The sequence below is a fragment of the Rhinopithecus roxellana genome, chromosome 3, assembly GCF_007565055.1.
Source record: "Rhinopithecus roxellana isolate Shanxi Qingling chromosome 3, ASM756505v1, whole genome shotgun sequence".
Classification (NCBI taxonomy): domain Eukaryota; kingdom Metazoa; phylum Chordata; class Mammalia; order Primates; family Cercopithecidae; genus Rhinopithecus; species Rhinopithecus roxellana.
The window spans coordinates 14747178-14760208 of record NC_044551.1 but is presented as its reverse complement, the minus strand read 5'-3'; the positions used below and the strand labels follow the sequence as shown (position 1 = coordinate 14760208).

Here is a 13031-nt window from a genome sequence, read left to right as displayed (position 1 = left end):
GAATATGCCATGATTGCTCAGAACTATTTCTGACTTTTTAACCCACTGTTATTAGACACTGTTACTGTTCTCGTTGCTATTACTATTTTGTATGGACTCATCCTGTTCCTTGGACTAATGTGCATGCTTGGTGTTTATTGGTTTCCATACTTTTGTTATCGACTTCTTTTCTTCTAGGACTATTTTCTTGCTTTTCAAAAAGCATCCTTCGGACATTCCTGTGAGGAGGTCTCTTGCTAACCTCCCTCACTATTGGTGTCTGGGAACGTCTTTATGCTGCTGTCATTCACGAAAGCACTGCCGTGGGCTCAGGGGTCCAGGCCGACGGTGACTATCTCTGCGTTTTGGAGGCAGTGTTCCGTGGCTGTGCTGAGATGTGTGCACCTGTGAGCCTGCCCTGTGGTGAGCTCTGTCCTCACCCCTGCACACGGCCAAGTTTCCTGTAATTTCCGTGTTGTGGGTTCCCTGTGGAGTGTTGGGACCTGAGTTTCTTTTTATTTATCCTCTCTGGATATGTTGTGTAGCGAGATCTGCAGATTCACAAATCTTGTCATTCTGTGAATTTTGCAGCCACACGTTGAAAGATTGCCTTCTGCCTTCTGCCTTCTGCCTTTCTGTGTTTTCTGTCATGAGGCTCCGGTGTATCCACTTTGCCACGGGTCCTCCAGGTCTCTTACCTCACTTAGATTCTGTTTTCTTTTCTTTTCTTTTTTTTTTTTTTTGAGACGGAGTCTCGCTCTGTCGCCCAGACTGGAGTGCAGAGTGCAGTGGCCGGATCTCAGCTCACTGCAAGCTCCGCCTCCCGGGTTCACACCATTCTCCTGCCTCAGCCTCCCGAGTAGCTGGGACTACAGGCGCCCGCCACCTCGCCCGGCTAGTTTTTTGTATTTTTAGTAGAGACGGGGTTTCACCGTGTTAGCCAGGATGGTCTCGATCTCCTGACCTCGTGATCCGCCCGTCTCGGCCTCCCAAAGTGCTGGGATTACAGGCTTGAGCCACCGCGCCCGGCCTAGATTCTGTTTTCATTCGAATCTTAGGTGCACAGTTGAGTAGCACAGTCTTATCATTAATCCACATGTGGCCATTTTAAAATTGGCCGAGACACTGTGGAAACAGCCTGCCCTGCACCCATCTGTCTCTGAGTCTAGCTTGATCTTTCCTTTGCCATTCTTACAATTTCATTTGTTACATCTCTAGATATTCCTAGGTTCCTAAAAAGTGTATTATTTGGCTTCAGCATTTGGTGTAGCCCTAACCAACCCCTACTGAAGCAAGACCCTGTGCACACTCCATGCAAATCCCCGAGAGTCGTGATTGCTCCTGGCTGGGGGAGCAGGCACTGTGCCCAGCCCTGTGTGGGCATCAGAGGTGGTTCCCTCTGGTCCTGTCCGCGGTTCTCTCCCCAGCCTCCTCATACACAGCGGGTGTGCTCGACTGAACCCTCAGCGGGGGTCCTGGGCCATTGTCCCGGGTCTTCTCTCTGTGTGGCCACCTCCTCTCTGGTGCTCTGGCCTGCAAATTGCAGCCACCTCCATTTCCCTCGCTCTCCTTTCCAGCCTCTCAACCCAGGGAGTGCACCATGCTGCACCCTCGCTGTGCTGCAATCTGGAAACTCCCTCGAGACAGCGAGCAGGGTGGCAGGGGGAGCTCCTTGTTGACTTCCCTCAGGGACCACTGACCCTTATGGTCTGGTGTCCACAGTCTGGAAGGCCATTGGTGCATGTGTTTTGTTTATTTGGGGGTTGTTTCGGACAGTACAGTAAATTCGATCCCTGTTATTCTGTCTAGGCCAGAAATGTCCGTGTCCATAGCTACGCTTCGCCTGCTGTGACTGGTCCCTGACCGTCTGTCACGTAAACAAACCATAGCTCAGCTATGGACGCTCCGCTTCCCACTGCCCTGCCCCGGTTCAGCATCCCAGCCATTCTCTTTTCTACTTCATCTCTGGAAGCTGCGTGTGCTCTGCTGTTTCTTGTGAAATTCTCATCACTGTGATGTGCGTGTGTCACTTTTTCAAGGGTCCCCTATGTGGCCATCCTATAATCTGTTGCAACAGCTCCAGTCCTTTGGGATCAAACTGAGGTCTGGTTTCTGGGGACTCACTTAGAGTGGGCTGCTGTCTTCTGTTTCTAGTCTTTATTTTACATTTATGGCTTCATCTTAATCTGTGGGAATCTGGGAGCCCCCAAGCACACCTCCTTCCAGAGGGGAACCTTCTGCTTCTGTCAGAGAGCAGGGCAGAGAGCTGCCTCACCCGGGGGCACGGGGCTCACAGCTGGAGTCCCAAGCATGGCTCCTTCATCGCTGGCCTGAAGTGGGGCTGCCACCCAGAACCTCTGCTCTAGGGCTCTGGCCACTGGGCCACCCCTGGCTGTGGGTCCTGGCCGGGCTCCCTGCCCCAGCTTCCTTCACTGAGCCCCGAGCTGCACCTGGATGCTGCCTGTGCTGGCGTCAACTGTGGCTGCTCCAGGCCCCCGGTAGACCCCTGGCCTGCAGTGTGATCCCACTCAGGCTGAGGAGGTCCCTGCAGGCTTTCAGTGGAGGGGCCGGAGGAAGCTGTGACGTGGCCAGTGGTAGCTTCAGTGGCTTTCCATGGCTGGCACGGTTTTGTCAGAAACAAGCCCTGTGTGCCCCTGTTTGGAAATGTTTATGAAGCACACTTCTTGCTATTGAGTGTTATCGAGGGGCTTGTGCTCACAAATAGGCTGAACTAACGGCTGCATAGTAGCAGGCAATGACATTTGCTGGTGGTCTAAATAGCTGCTCTTGTCTATGTCATCAGTCCCTGAGCCGTCAGGACACCCTGCTCCTGCACCCGCCCGGGTCGCAGAGAGCAAGACGGAGCTGCAGAGGTAGCGTGTCACTTGGATGGAGCATCTGAGGCCCCCGGGAAGGTTGGGGCGACCTGGGGGAGAGGTGACATCACCACGTCACACCCAAGTCACTGGGGTACAATCTGGAACCAGCTTCGGATTGAGGGTGCCCGGCATCTCTCAGACTCAGCAGCTGATCAATATGCCCCAGAGGCCACCACGGCCACCACGGCAACCACGGTCTCACGGCTTTTTAAAAAATCAAGTAATCATTGATTTATAGAAGTTTGAGTGAGGCATCAGATCCCTGGCACCCGTCAGGGGCGTGTTGGTCCAGGCCCCTGACGAGCCTCCCCCTTTCCCAGGGCACGTGGCCAGGAGGCTGCAGGCTGCTCACTGCCTTCAGCTGCTCTTAGCCACAAGACGGGGCATCGCCCCAGGGCTGCCCTTCTCCCAGCAGCCACACTCTCCATTTCGGAATAAACCTGTTTTCTTTCCAGCTCCGCCACTGGCTCAAGGTATAGAGGGAGCAGAGACGAAGACCCCGGGAAGTCATCCCGCGATGGGAGAGACACGAACAAGCCAAGGAAATCTGAGTTTCAAGAGAAAGGAGGGCAACTTCTACTCTTCAACCTCTACTGAAAACACAACCAACCAAGCAGAAGACTCCTCTCTTCTGACTGTTTACGCCTTTCCGTGCCGGGAGCGCACCTCGCCGTGTCTTGTGTTGCTGTAATAAAGACGTAGATCTGTGCAGTGAGGTCCACCCCATTCCCGTCCCTGCAGGGCAGAAAAATGTCTAACTTCATGCCGTCTGTGTGAGGCTGGCTCCCTCCCTCCCTGCTCCCTGCTCCCGGCTCCGAGGCTGCCCCAGGGGCACTGTGTTCTCAGGCGGGGATCACGATCCTTGTAGACGCACCTGTGCTGAGAATCCAAGAATCCCTGTGCTCACAGTAGCTTCCTAGACCATTTACTTTGCCCATATTAAAAAGCCAAGTGTTCCGCTTGGTTTAGCTGTGCAGAAGGTGAAATGGAGGAAACCACAGATTCACGCCAAGTCCTTTCCTGACGCGTGGCTCCCAGCAGAGGCTGTAAACTGAGCGTTCAGTTGACACATCGCAGTCTGTTCAGAGGCATTGGAGGACAGGGGTCCTGGTACGTCTCACCAGGAAATTCTGTTTATGTTCTTGTAGCAGAGAGAAATAAAACTCCTTGAAACCAGCTCAGGCTACTGCCACTTGGGCAGCCTGTGGGTCCTTTCAGTGTAGGGAAAGCCTTGGCAGGAGCATGTCCTATTCCCGGACGCATGCAGGGCCCCGCAGGAGCATGTACTACCCCAGGACGCATGCAGAGCCCCCACGCAGGCAGCCTGCAGACCACACTCTGCCTGGCCTTGAGCCATGACCTCCAGGAAGGGACCCCATTGGAATTTTATTTCTCTCAGGTGCATGTCACATCAGTAACAACAGTTTCTATGTTTGGGAATGGCTTTTTAAAATCATATTTACCTGTGAATCAAAACAAATTCAAGAATGCAGTATCTGCAAACCTGTCTGCTGATACTGCAGTTTTTGTTTACAAGAATAATTAGCAATACTGAGTGAAGGATGTTGGCCAAAAGCTGCTTTCCACGGCACGCTGCCCTCTGCCACTGACAGGAAGGTGGATGCCACAGTTTGAATTTGTGCCTCTAGTCGGTGGGCCTGCCTGCGTGTTGCCCAAGGGCAGGGTCTGTGCAGGGCCGGTCATGGCTGTTCTCTGCAAGTGGACGTGGGCTCCAGGGGCTGCAGTGTGATGCTCAGTGGGAGCCAGTCAGCCTGTGAACTGCCAGGCAGCTGCATTTAGCACAGAGGACGGCTTCCCCATCGCCTTCTGGGGAGGGACACAGACGGCGGCTTCCCCATCGCCTTCTGGCCGCTGCAGTCAGCACAGAGAGCGGCTTCCCCATCGCCTCCTGGGGAGGGACAAGGAGGGCGGCTTCCCCATCGCCTCCTGGGGAGGGGCTCCGTGTAGCGACCCAGGTGTTGTCCGTGTCTGTCGACCTCTCTCTAGTCAGCATCGTGTGGGTCCCTAAACACAATAAAAGACGTCCACAATGGAAAAACTGCCTCAGCCTCCTTACCTTGTTTCCGCTGGGTGCCATCCATTTACACAGGCTGAGCTCACCTGCTCACACCCTAAGGTCAGCTTCTGCCCCACCCCAGCCCACCCAAGCAAGCCTTCCTCACCTGATGCCTCTTGGCCCTTCTCTCCTTCTGGCCTCCCCTAAAGCCTAGATGTTAGAGGTAACACATCCACTACGCTCCCACGCAGGTGTGCTGGATGTGACTTGCCCCTGCTCCCCGGACTCCCATGCAGGTGTGCTGGGTGTGACCCATCTCCCTCCCCAGGCTTCCATGCAGGTGTGCTGGGTGTGACCTGCCCCTGCCCCAGGCTCCCATGCAGGTGTGCTGGGTGTGACCCGTCCCCCCCCTCCCCAGGCTCCCATGCAGGTGTGCTGGGTGTGACCTGTTTCCCCTTCCCTGGGCTCCCACACAGTGTTGAGTGCAGTGGTGACCCTCACCCAGGTCCACACTCCTGCAGGGTCCCCTGTGGCAGGTCATGGCACCTGCTTTATGTTGTGCCCACTTGCTCAGGCTGGACCTCCATGCCATCCCGCACCACTCTCCCCCAGCCCCTCACCTGCCTGTCAACTTTCTTGTGGGCTCCCCACATGTCCAGACTCCAACCATACTGCCTGGCCACTGCCGCTGCCCAACCCAAGAGCCTCTTCCAAGCCCCGTCCCAGATCTTAGTGGCTCCTGGCACTCAGTCCAAGCATCTTTCATTGTTCTGTGGCCTAAAGGATTCTTCTAGATACCAACAGATCAGGCCACATCCCAAGGAAACCCCAGAGTTATCCTGGTGCTTGGAGTAAACGCCAATGCCCTCAGCATGACCTGTGATAGGATGGCAGCCACCCCTCCAGGCAGTGACCTGTGATAAGACAAGTGTCACTGCTGCCAGCTCCACCTGCAGCCCTGCCCCGAACTGCCTGAGGGCACACCCCACACCGAGGGCTCTGTGCCCAGCAGCACGTGAGGCACTGCTACTGCTGCATCATAGCAGGTGCCACACGCACGTGGCTGCATGTGGACAGGAAGGACACTCGTGCCTTTCAGGTGGGTGTGTGAACTCTGTGGCAGGAAAAGTGCTGTGCTGCCTACGAGGGCTGAACCTGCCTGCAGCCTCCCCGTTGTCACATACGATGCCCCTTACCCTCAGGGGTGGCTACACCCCCCTGCTGCAGGTACCACCCTAACAGCTCACACCTGGAGCTCCCAGGTGTGATCTCTGCTGACCACTCAGGTCTGGGGTCCAGGTAGATACTATGTGGGTGGCCATAAGTCACTATGTGGGCTGAGACTTGAAGGACTCTGACAACATCATGGGTGACTGTATTAAGCCCCGGCAATTGGAGAGGTGGGCTCTGGGGCTGGGTGGATCTCCTTTGCCTGTGGTCCCAGCAGCTCAGCAGCAGGGACCGGCCCAGATGGCCATTGGTCACAGAGGCAGCTGGGCTTTGCTGAGTGGGTCATGGTCCAGCCTAGGCCCATGCCACTGAAGCCTTTCTCAGAGGTGTGGGGTCTGCAGGGACCGGTCACAGGTGGACCCAGGATCAGGGCACTGGGGGAAGAACCAGCTGAGGACCTCCCCCAGTCCCAAAACAAAGGCACAGCAGTCCCCGAGCAGGGAGGAGTGAGGACCCGCATGTGGGATCCCGCCTCTCTGGCATGTGAGCTATAGATGACATCCGGTGCCAGCCCCATGCCTGCTGGCTGCTGGCGAGCTTGCAGGCTCTGCAGGCAACCAGAATAGCATACTGCAGGTGCACACGGGGTCCTCGCGCTGAGTGATTTACTCAGGGAGTGACTGAGGGAGCAGATGAGGGAGGGGCACTTACACCCTGAATGTAGAAAGAACTCCACAAGTCCATAAGGAAGAGGCAGACACCCCATCAGAAAAGTGGACAGTAACCTTGAATGACTGCCAGCAAGGGAAAATGCCCATGTGGCCAACAAAGCTATGAAAAGAGGCCCAACCTCACTGGTTGTCCTGGAAATGCAGTCAGCCGCCACATGACACAGCAGCACACCCATCACAGCAGCCAGTCTTTGGAAAGTCTGAGCCCCTGTGTGGCTGCGTGTGGACAGGAAGGACACTCGCACCTTTCAGACGGGTGAGTGAACTCCGTGGCAGGAGAACCACGAGGGCTGAACCTGCCTGCAGCCTTACTGCTGCTCCCCACCCTCCCTGTTGTCACATAGGGTGCCCCTTACCCTCGGGGGTGGCCACGCCCCCCTGCTGCAGGTGCCGTGCCAACAGCTCACACCTGGAGCCCCCAGGGCCTGCCTTGGGCAGCTGGGCCCTCGTTCAGGGGCTCCTGGAATTGAAGCCTATGCCAGGGTGGCCCAGGGCCAGACCCCAACCACCTTGAGGTCAAAGCCCCCATCCCGACCTGCAGTCTGATGTATATCCAGAGTCCCCGTCAGGACCACTGGACACCACCTGAAACCATGTCTGCTCCGGCCTCTCCCTTCCCTTGGCCTGTTTCCCGCTCTCTCCTTCTGGTTTTCTCCTGTGAGTCCCAGCGAGTCAGGAGTACAACAATCTCCCCTCAAGAGTCTGCAGGATTCCAACTGAAGGGAGACAATCACAAGCCCCGCAGTTCTCTCTGCATGCCTGACAGAGACACATGGAGAGGCATGTGCAGTGGCCATAAAAGCCGAGACTAGGAGCAGCAGGAAGGGCCAGCACTGAGTGGGCGCTCATGGCAGGAAGGGTCCGTGAGCCGCAGCACCGGCTGGTGGGGTGGTGGGAAAAGCTGAATTGTATCCCCTGAGAAGGCTGAAGTCCTGACTCCTCATGTGAAAATAAGGTCGTTGCAGATGCAATTAGACAAGACGAGGTCATACCTGAGTAGGGTGGGCCCTAAATCCAATATGACAGGGAACCTATAAGAGGAGAGGAGAGACACTGAGACGCTAAATCCAACACAACTGGTGTCCTTGGAAGGGGAGGACAGACAGTGAAACAGAGTCCAGGACAGGACCGCCGTGTGACAACGGAGGCAGACATCAAGAGATGCGCCTGCAAACCAAGGCTCACTGAGGGCTGCCAGCCGTCACCAGGGGCTAGAGACACACACACGGAACAGACGCTGCCCCAGAGCCTCAACAGGAACCAACATTGCCAACACCGTGATTCCAAACTTCTGGCCTCCAGAGCTGTGAGATGACAAACTTCTGCTGTTTCAAGCACCCAGTTTGTGGTGGACGTTCCCAGGGCACTAGAGAAAGCACGTCCATCCTGCCTGGGCGTTTGGGTACCTGAGACACTACCAGCCCTTAGGACGCCTTCCCAGGCTTCACTCTCCTTCCTATCCTGTACTTCCTCTTGTTCCCTCATCTGGAACTACCTTCTTTTTGTTCTCACCATGAACTTTCCAACCTTAACCCACTAGCTTCTATGCCATGTCAGCTTCCCCTAGACATCACCACTGGAAGTCTGCTCCCACTCCAGCTTCTGGGCTCTGGCCCTTGGCCAGTGTTCCTTGAAACCTCCATTCTCCACAGATCTTCCCCAGCAGGTGTCATATTGAAGACAGATGACTTATTGTCTCTTTTCCCAGCAGGAACTGAGTTAGTCTCACTCAATTCAGCCAGTGTTTTGAACAGGCCTGGTACATGGAAGACAGTGGCATTTAATATATGTCTACAGATGGATGAATGAATGGGTGAGTGAAGGGGCTGGTGGATGGATAGATGGGTGGATAGATAAGGGATGAATGGATAGATGGAAGGCTGGATGGATGAAAGGAGAGAGAGAAAAGGGTGGGAGAAAGAGAAAGGGATAAGTAGATTGATGAATGCACGGGTGGGTTAATGGATGAGTGGTGGATGGTTGGATGAATAAATGGATGAGTGGATAGTTGGATGGTTGGACGGGTAAATGAATGGATGTATGAATGGACCAAAGAAAGAAGAAAGGGAGAAATGGAGGGAGGGTGAGAGGGAAAGGGGGTGAGTAGATGGCTGGGTGGATGGATGGTTGATTACAGTTGGGTGGATGGATAAATGGATAGTTGGATGGATGGGCAGGCAGATGATGGCTGGATGAATAGATGGATGGATGGGTGGACAGATGAATGGGTAGGTGAATGGATGGATGAGTGGATGGGTTGATGATGGATGGATGGATAGACAGATGGGTGGGTGGGTATGTGATGGATGGATGAATGAATAGGTGGTGTGTGGGTGGATGGGTTGATGCAGGGGGTGAGTAGGTTATGGATGGATAGATGGATGAATGGATGGATGGACCACTGGATTTGTGGATGGATGGATGGATGGATGGATGGATGGATGGATGGATGGATGGGTAGATAGGTGAATGGATGTGTGGGCAGGTTATGGATGGATGGAGGGATGGATGGATAGATGGAGGTGTGGATGGATGGATGTATGGATGCATGGGTGGATGGATAGATGGATGCATGGATGGATGGATGGATGGATGATGGATGGATGGATGGATGGGCCAGTGGATTTGTGGATGGATGGATGGATGGATGGATGGATGGATGGATGGATGGATGGTAGATGGGTGAACAGATGTGTGGGTAGGTTATGGATGGATGGAGGGATGGATGGATAGATGGATGAATCGATGAGTGGATGGATAGATGGATGCTTGGGTGGATGGATAGATGGAGGTGTGGATGGATGGATGGATGGATGGATGGATGGATGGATGGATGAACAGATAAGTGGATGGATAGATGGATGCTTGGGTGGATGGATAGATGGCGGTGTGGATGGACGGATGGATGGATGGATGGATGCATGGGTGGATGGATAGATGGATGCATGGATGGATGGATGGATGGATGATGGATGGAGGAATGGATGAGTGGATGGATGGGTGGAGGGATAGATAGATTTGCAGATGGATGGGTGGAAGGTCCTGGATGACATGAACAAGTCTACCATTCTGGTCCAATCTCAAATTCCCCTAAAGGGCTGGCTGTGTGGATGCCGTATTTAGCACTTGTTCTCCAAGGAGGGTTGAGCTCTTGAATACAAATGAAATATGTTAACTTCAAAATGTCTGAAGAAGTCTTTTCTTCTCACACTAAGTCTGTGCAGCACCCAAGTTCCCTGGGAGGGATGAGCCTGCCAGAGCCCGCTTTGGTGCTGGACGGGAGGCCCGTCCCTCCACACCCTGCACTTTACCATCGGATTTGTGCTCTTCGTCAAGTGACCTTTAGACACACAGCCTGGGTTTTTAAAGCCGGAAAAAACTATACAATTTTTCCTTTGAGAGAAGCATTTTAATAAAGGTTCGGCAACAGTGAAATACGCGGCTGAAAGGGTAAACGGATTCCTCTACGTTTGGCTTGTTTTGGTTTTCACTCCACAATCCTCCTTTAATCTCTGTAGATTCGACTGGCCCAAAGGTCACAGCCTCTACCTGTTTCCTGATGTCTGACAACAGAAAAAAAACCCACCTTTTTTGAAAGACAATTCATTAGCAAATCCTACGTTCCCTGGCGCCTCGCCTGCTCTCCTTCTCCTGAGGATGCACCAGGTCACAAACACAGCTGGCCCTGGCGTCACGGCCAGGACTCATGATTCCCAGGAGGACAGAGCCGAGGATACTCATGCCCTATCGACAGATGGGTGTCCCACAAACCAGCTGCCACTCTGCCGGTGCCTGACTCAGGAAGCTGGGTGAAAGCAGAAATGAAACCGATGGTCACACCCTGGCCTCCTCCTCTCCTCACCCCAGCCTGTCACTTTAGTGAACCAGGGCCATGCGGAGCTAGGCAGGGCCTGACCTGCAGCCCCCAGCTGCTCTGTGCAGCCAAGAGTGAGAACCGTGGCACCAGCCATGACCTGCAGCTGTCAGCATCCCCACAGAGGACAGGAACCTCCGAGAACCACCCTCCTGGCAGAGAGGGCCAAGGGCTGTTCTGTGAAACCTGTGTCTCAGGTGTGTGTGGGAGAGGCAGGCAGACATTCAGACAGAGAGAGGGGGAAGAGAGACAGACAGAGACTCAGAGAAGCAGAGAGAACTTAGCTCAGGGTCAAAGACTTTGGAGGGCCCTCCCCTAGGCAGGGTGGTCGTCCATTCCAGTCTGCCCTGGACTGAGGGGTTTCCTAGATTCAGGATTTCTGGGACCAGTGGTCGCCCCTGTCCTTACTCCTGGCCAGCCCTGCTCTGCTGAGTTCAGGAGAGCAGCCCCGGGCAGGGAGGACTGAGGAAGGGGCATGGAGCCCGAGATGGGGGTGGCAGAGGGAGATCACAGGGGAGCAGGTGTGGCAGGCTCAGACCAGCTCCCCACGTGTCGGGGTGCAGCAGGGGCAGCAGTGGCTGCGCATAGCGGGAGGGCAGTGTTTGGGGTGAACCGAAGGTGCCGAGCTCCAGCCCCACTGTGTGGGACGCACTCAGCCTTTAATGTGCTGCCCTGCACTTCTGCAGAGAGGACCGAGCGTCACAGACGCCAGCACAGCCGGCCAGGGAGGACAGGGCAAGCCAGAGGACAGGAACTGTGGGCAGGGGGCGGAGCGCAGGCCAGACAGACGCTGCCGCCTTTGAAGAGCAGCTCAGCGTGGCCACGCACGCCCATCGACAGGGCATCTGAAGTTTTCCTTTGTTTTCTTTTGTTTGAGAAGCCTGGAAGTGTAGACTTTTACACTTGGGTGAAACACCCTGGTGTTCGGGTGTCGGTGGCTGCGTCCCCGCATCCGTCAGGATTCCCGGTGGCCCAGGCTGCAGCAGGGCAGGGGCAGGGGCGCCCCCTGGCTCAGCAGAGACTTGGTCCTCACGTCCATGGCACTCAGAGGCCCCAGAGAACTGGCTCAGAGGCCAGCAGGGCACAAGGGGGAGTCAGCCGGGTGAGCAGCTCTGCGCCCCATTGGCCCCCACACCAGCCACAGCAGAGGAGACTGGCGGCCTCACTCCCCCGCCAGCCCCAGACCCCCCCCCCCATCCAGGTGCAGCAGGGCCCAGGGCGCAGGCCAGGGGAGCGGGCAGGGATGGCCGCGCCCAGCCAACGGCAGCAGGACCACAAACACCCCATTGCACCCCGTTCCATGAGGGCAGCTTCATGTGAGCCAGACACGGCCCTGTCCAAGGGAGCCTACTGCCCCGGCCCAGGCTACACCCCAAGGGGCGCCCTGTGGGCGTGCTGAGCAGCCCAGTCACCAGGCCCAGCGGCCTGCCCTGCGTTCACTCTCTTGTGCCTTCCCTGGGCAAAGGCCCAGCCTGGCAGCACAGAACCTTTGCTTACACAGGCTTGAATTCGAGGTCCGGGGAATGGGAGAGTGGAACGTGATAGCTGAACGTGCCTCTCCGATGTTCACACTATGTCCAGTGGTGAAAGTTCATCGAGCGTCCAACCCAAGCAACAGGCATTCTTCTACTTTTCCCCTCCCTGGCCTCCCTTCCCACCTCACAACGCTTACATGAATAAAGGGTGGCCCTCATGCCACTAGAAGAGCCCACCCTAGGCCACAGCCCCCTCTTGGTGGTCCTGGAGAGGCCTCCTCTCCAAGGACACCAGCCCACCACAGTCCTCTGAGGACGCAGGGCCAGATACCAAGAGGGCAGGTGGCATGGAAAGAAAATATCGCAAGCTCTATTTGCCTAAAAATATCACTCTCCTAAGGTGAATGCAGAAGAATTTCCATGTATATGACTGACCTTCACAAATCCAGCCAGCATTAGCCCATCAAGCACTGAACACATTCATCTAGAATTTAAACAATTTTACTTATTCTGCAAGCTGAGATCCTCTTTACTTAAAACTGTTTGTCATACAGATGAAGGGATCCATCAGACAGAACATTTTATTTGATTAAAAATTGGATGGCGTACATATTTACACAGTATTAGTGGGACAGAAACACCCCTTTTGAAGTACATGCCCTCAGCCATGGCTGCCGGCCCCAGGTTCCAGCCAGCCACACCCTGCAGGTCCCCACCGTTAAGCTCATCCTGTTCAGAATCAAAGGTTAATATTTAAGTGGCTTTTCAATATGTGTATTCAAAGATAGTATTAGGACCTGTACGCCACAGAAACATTCTCATATCCTCTAAGCCTTGTTCACACAGAGAAACGGTATCTAAAATTCTGAAAAGTTCTATTATATCACAATGGTAATTTTTAAAGCT

At 54.8% G+C, this 13031-nt stretch overlaps 1 protein-coding gene across 1 annotated transcript in view; it reads left to right on the top strand.

Moving 5' to 3' along the window:
- The window catches only part of SLC6A3 (solute carrier family 6 member 3), a 47153-nt gene extending 42980 nt beyond the window's left edge, over positions 1-4173 (top strand). Inside the window, exon 14 of the mRNA XM_030927124.1 lies at positions 3314-4173. Coding sequence (XP_030782984.1) covers positions 3314-3337 — 24 coding nt within the window. The 3' untranslated portion in view covers positions 3338-4173. The remainder of the gene's footprint in view (positions 1-3313) is intronic.
- Positions 4174-13031: the final 8858 nt, after the last annotated feature.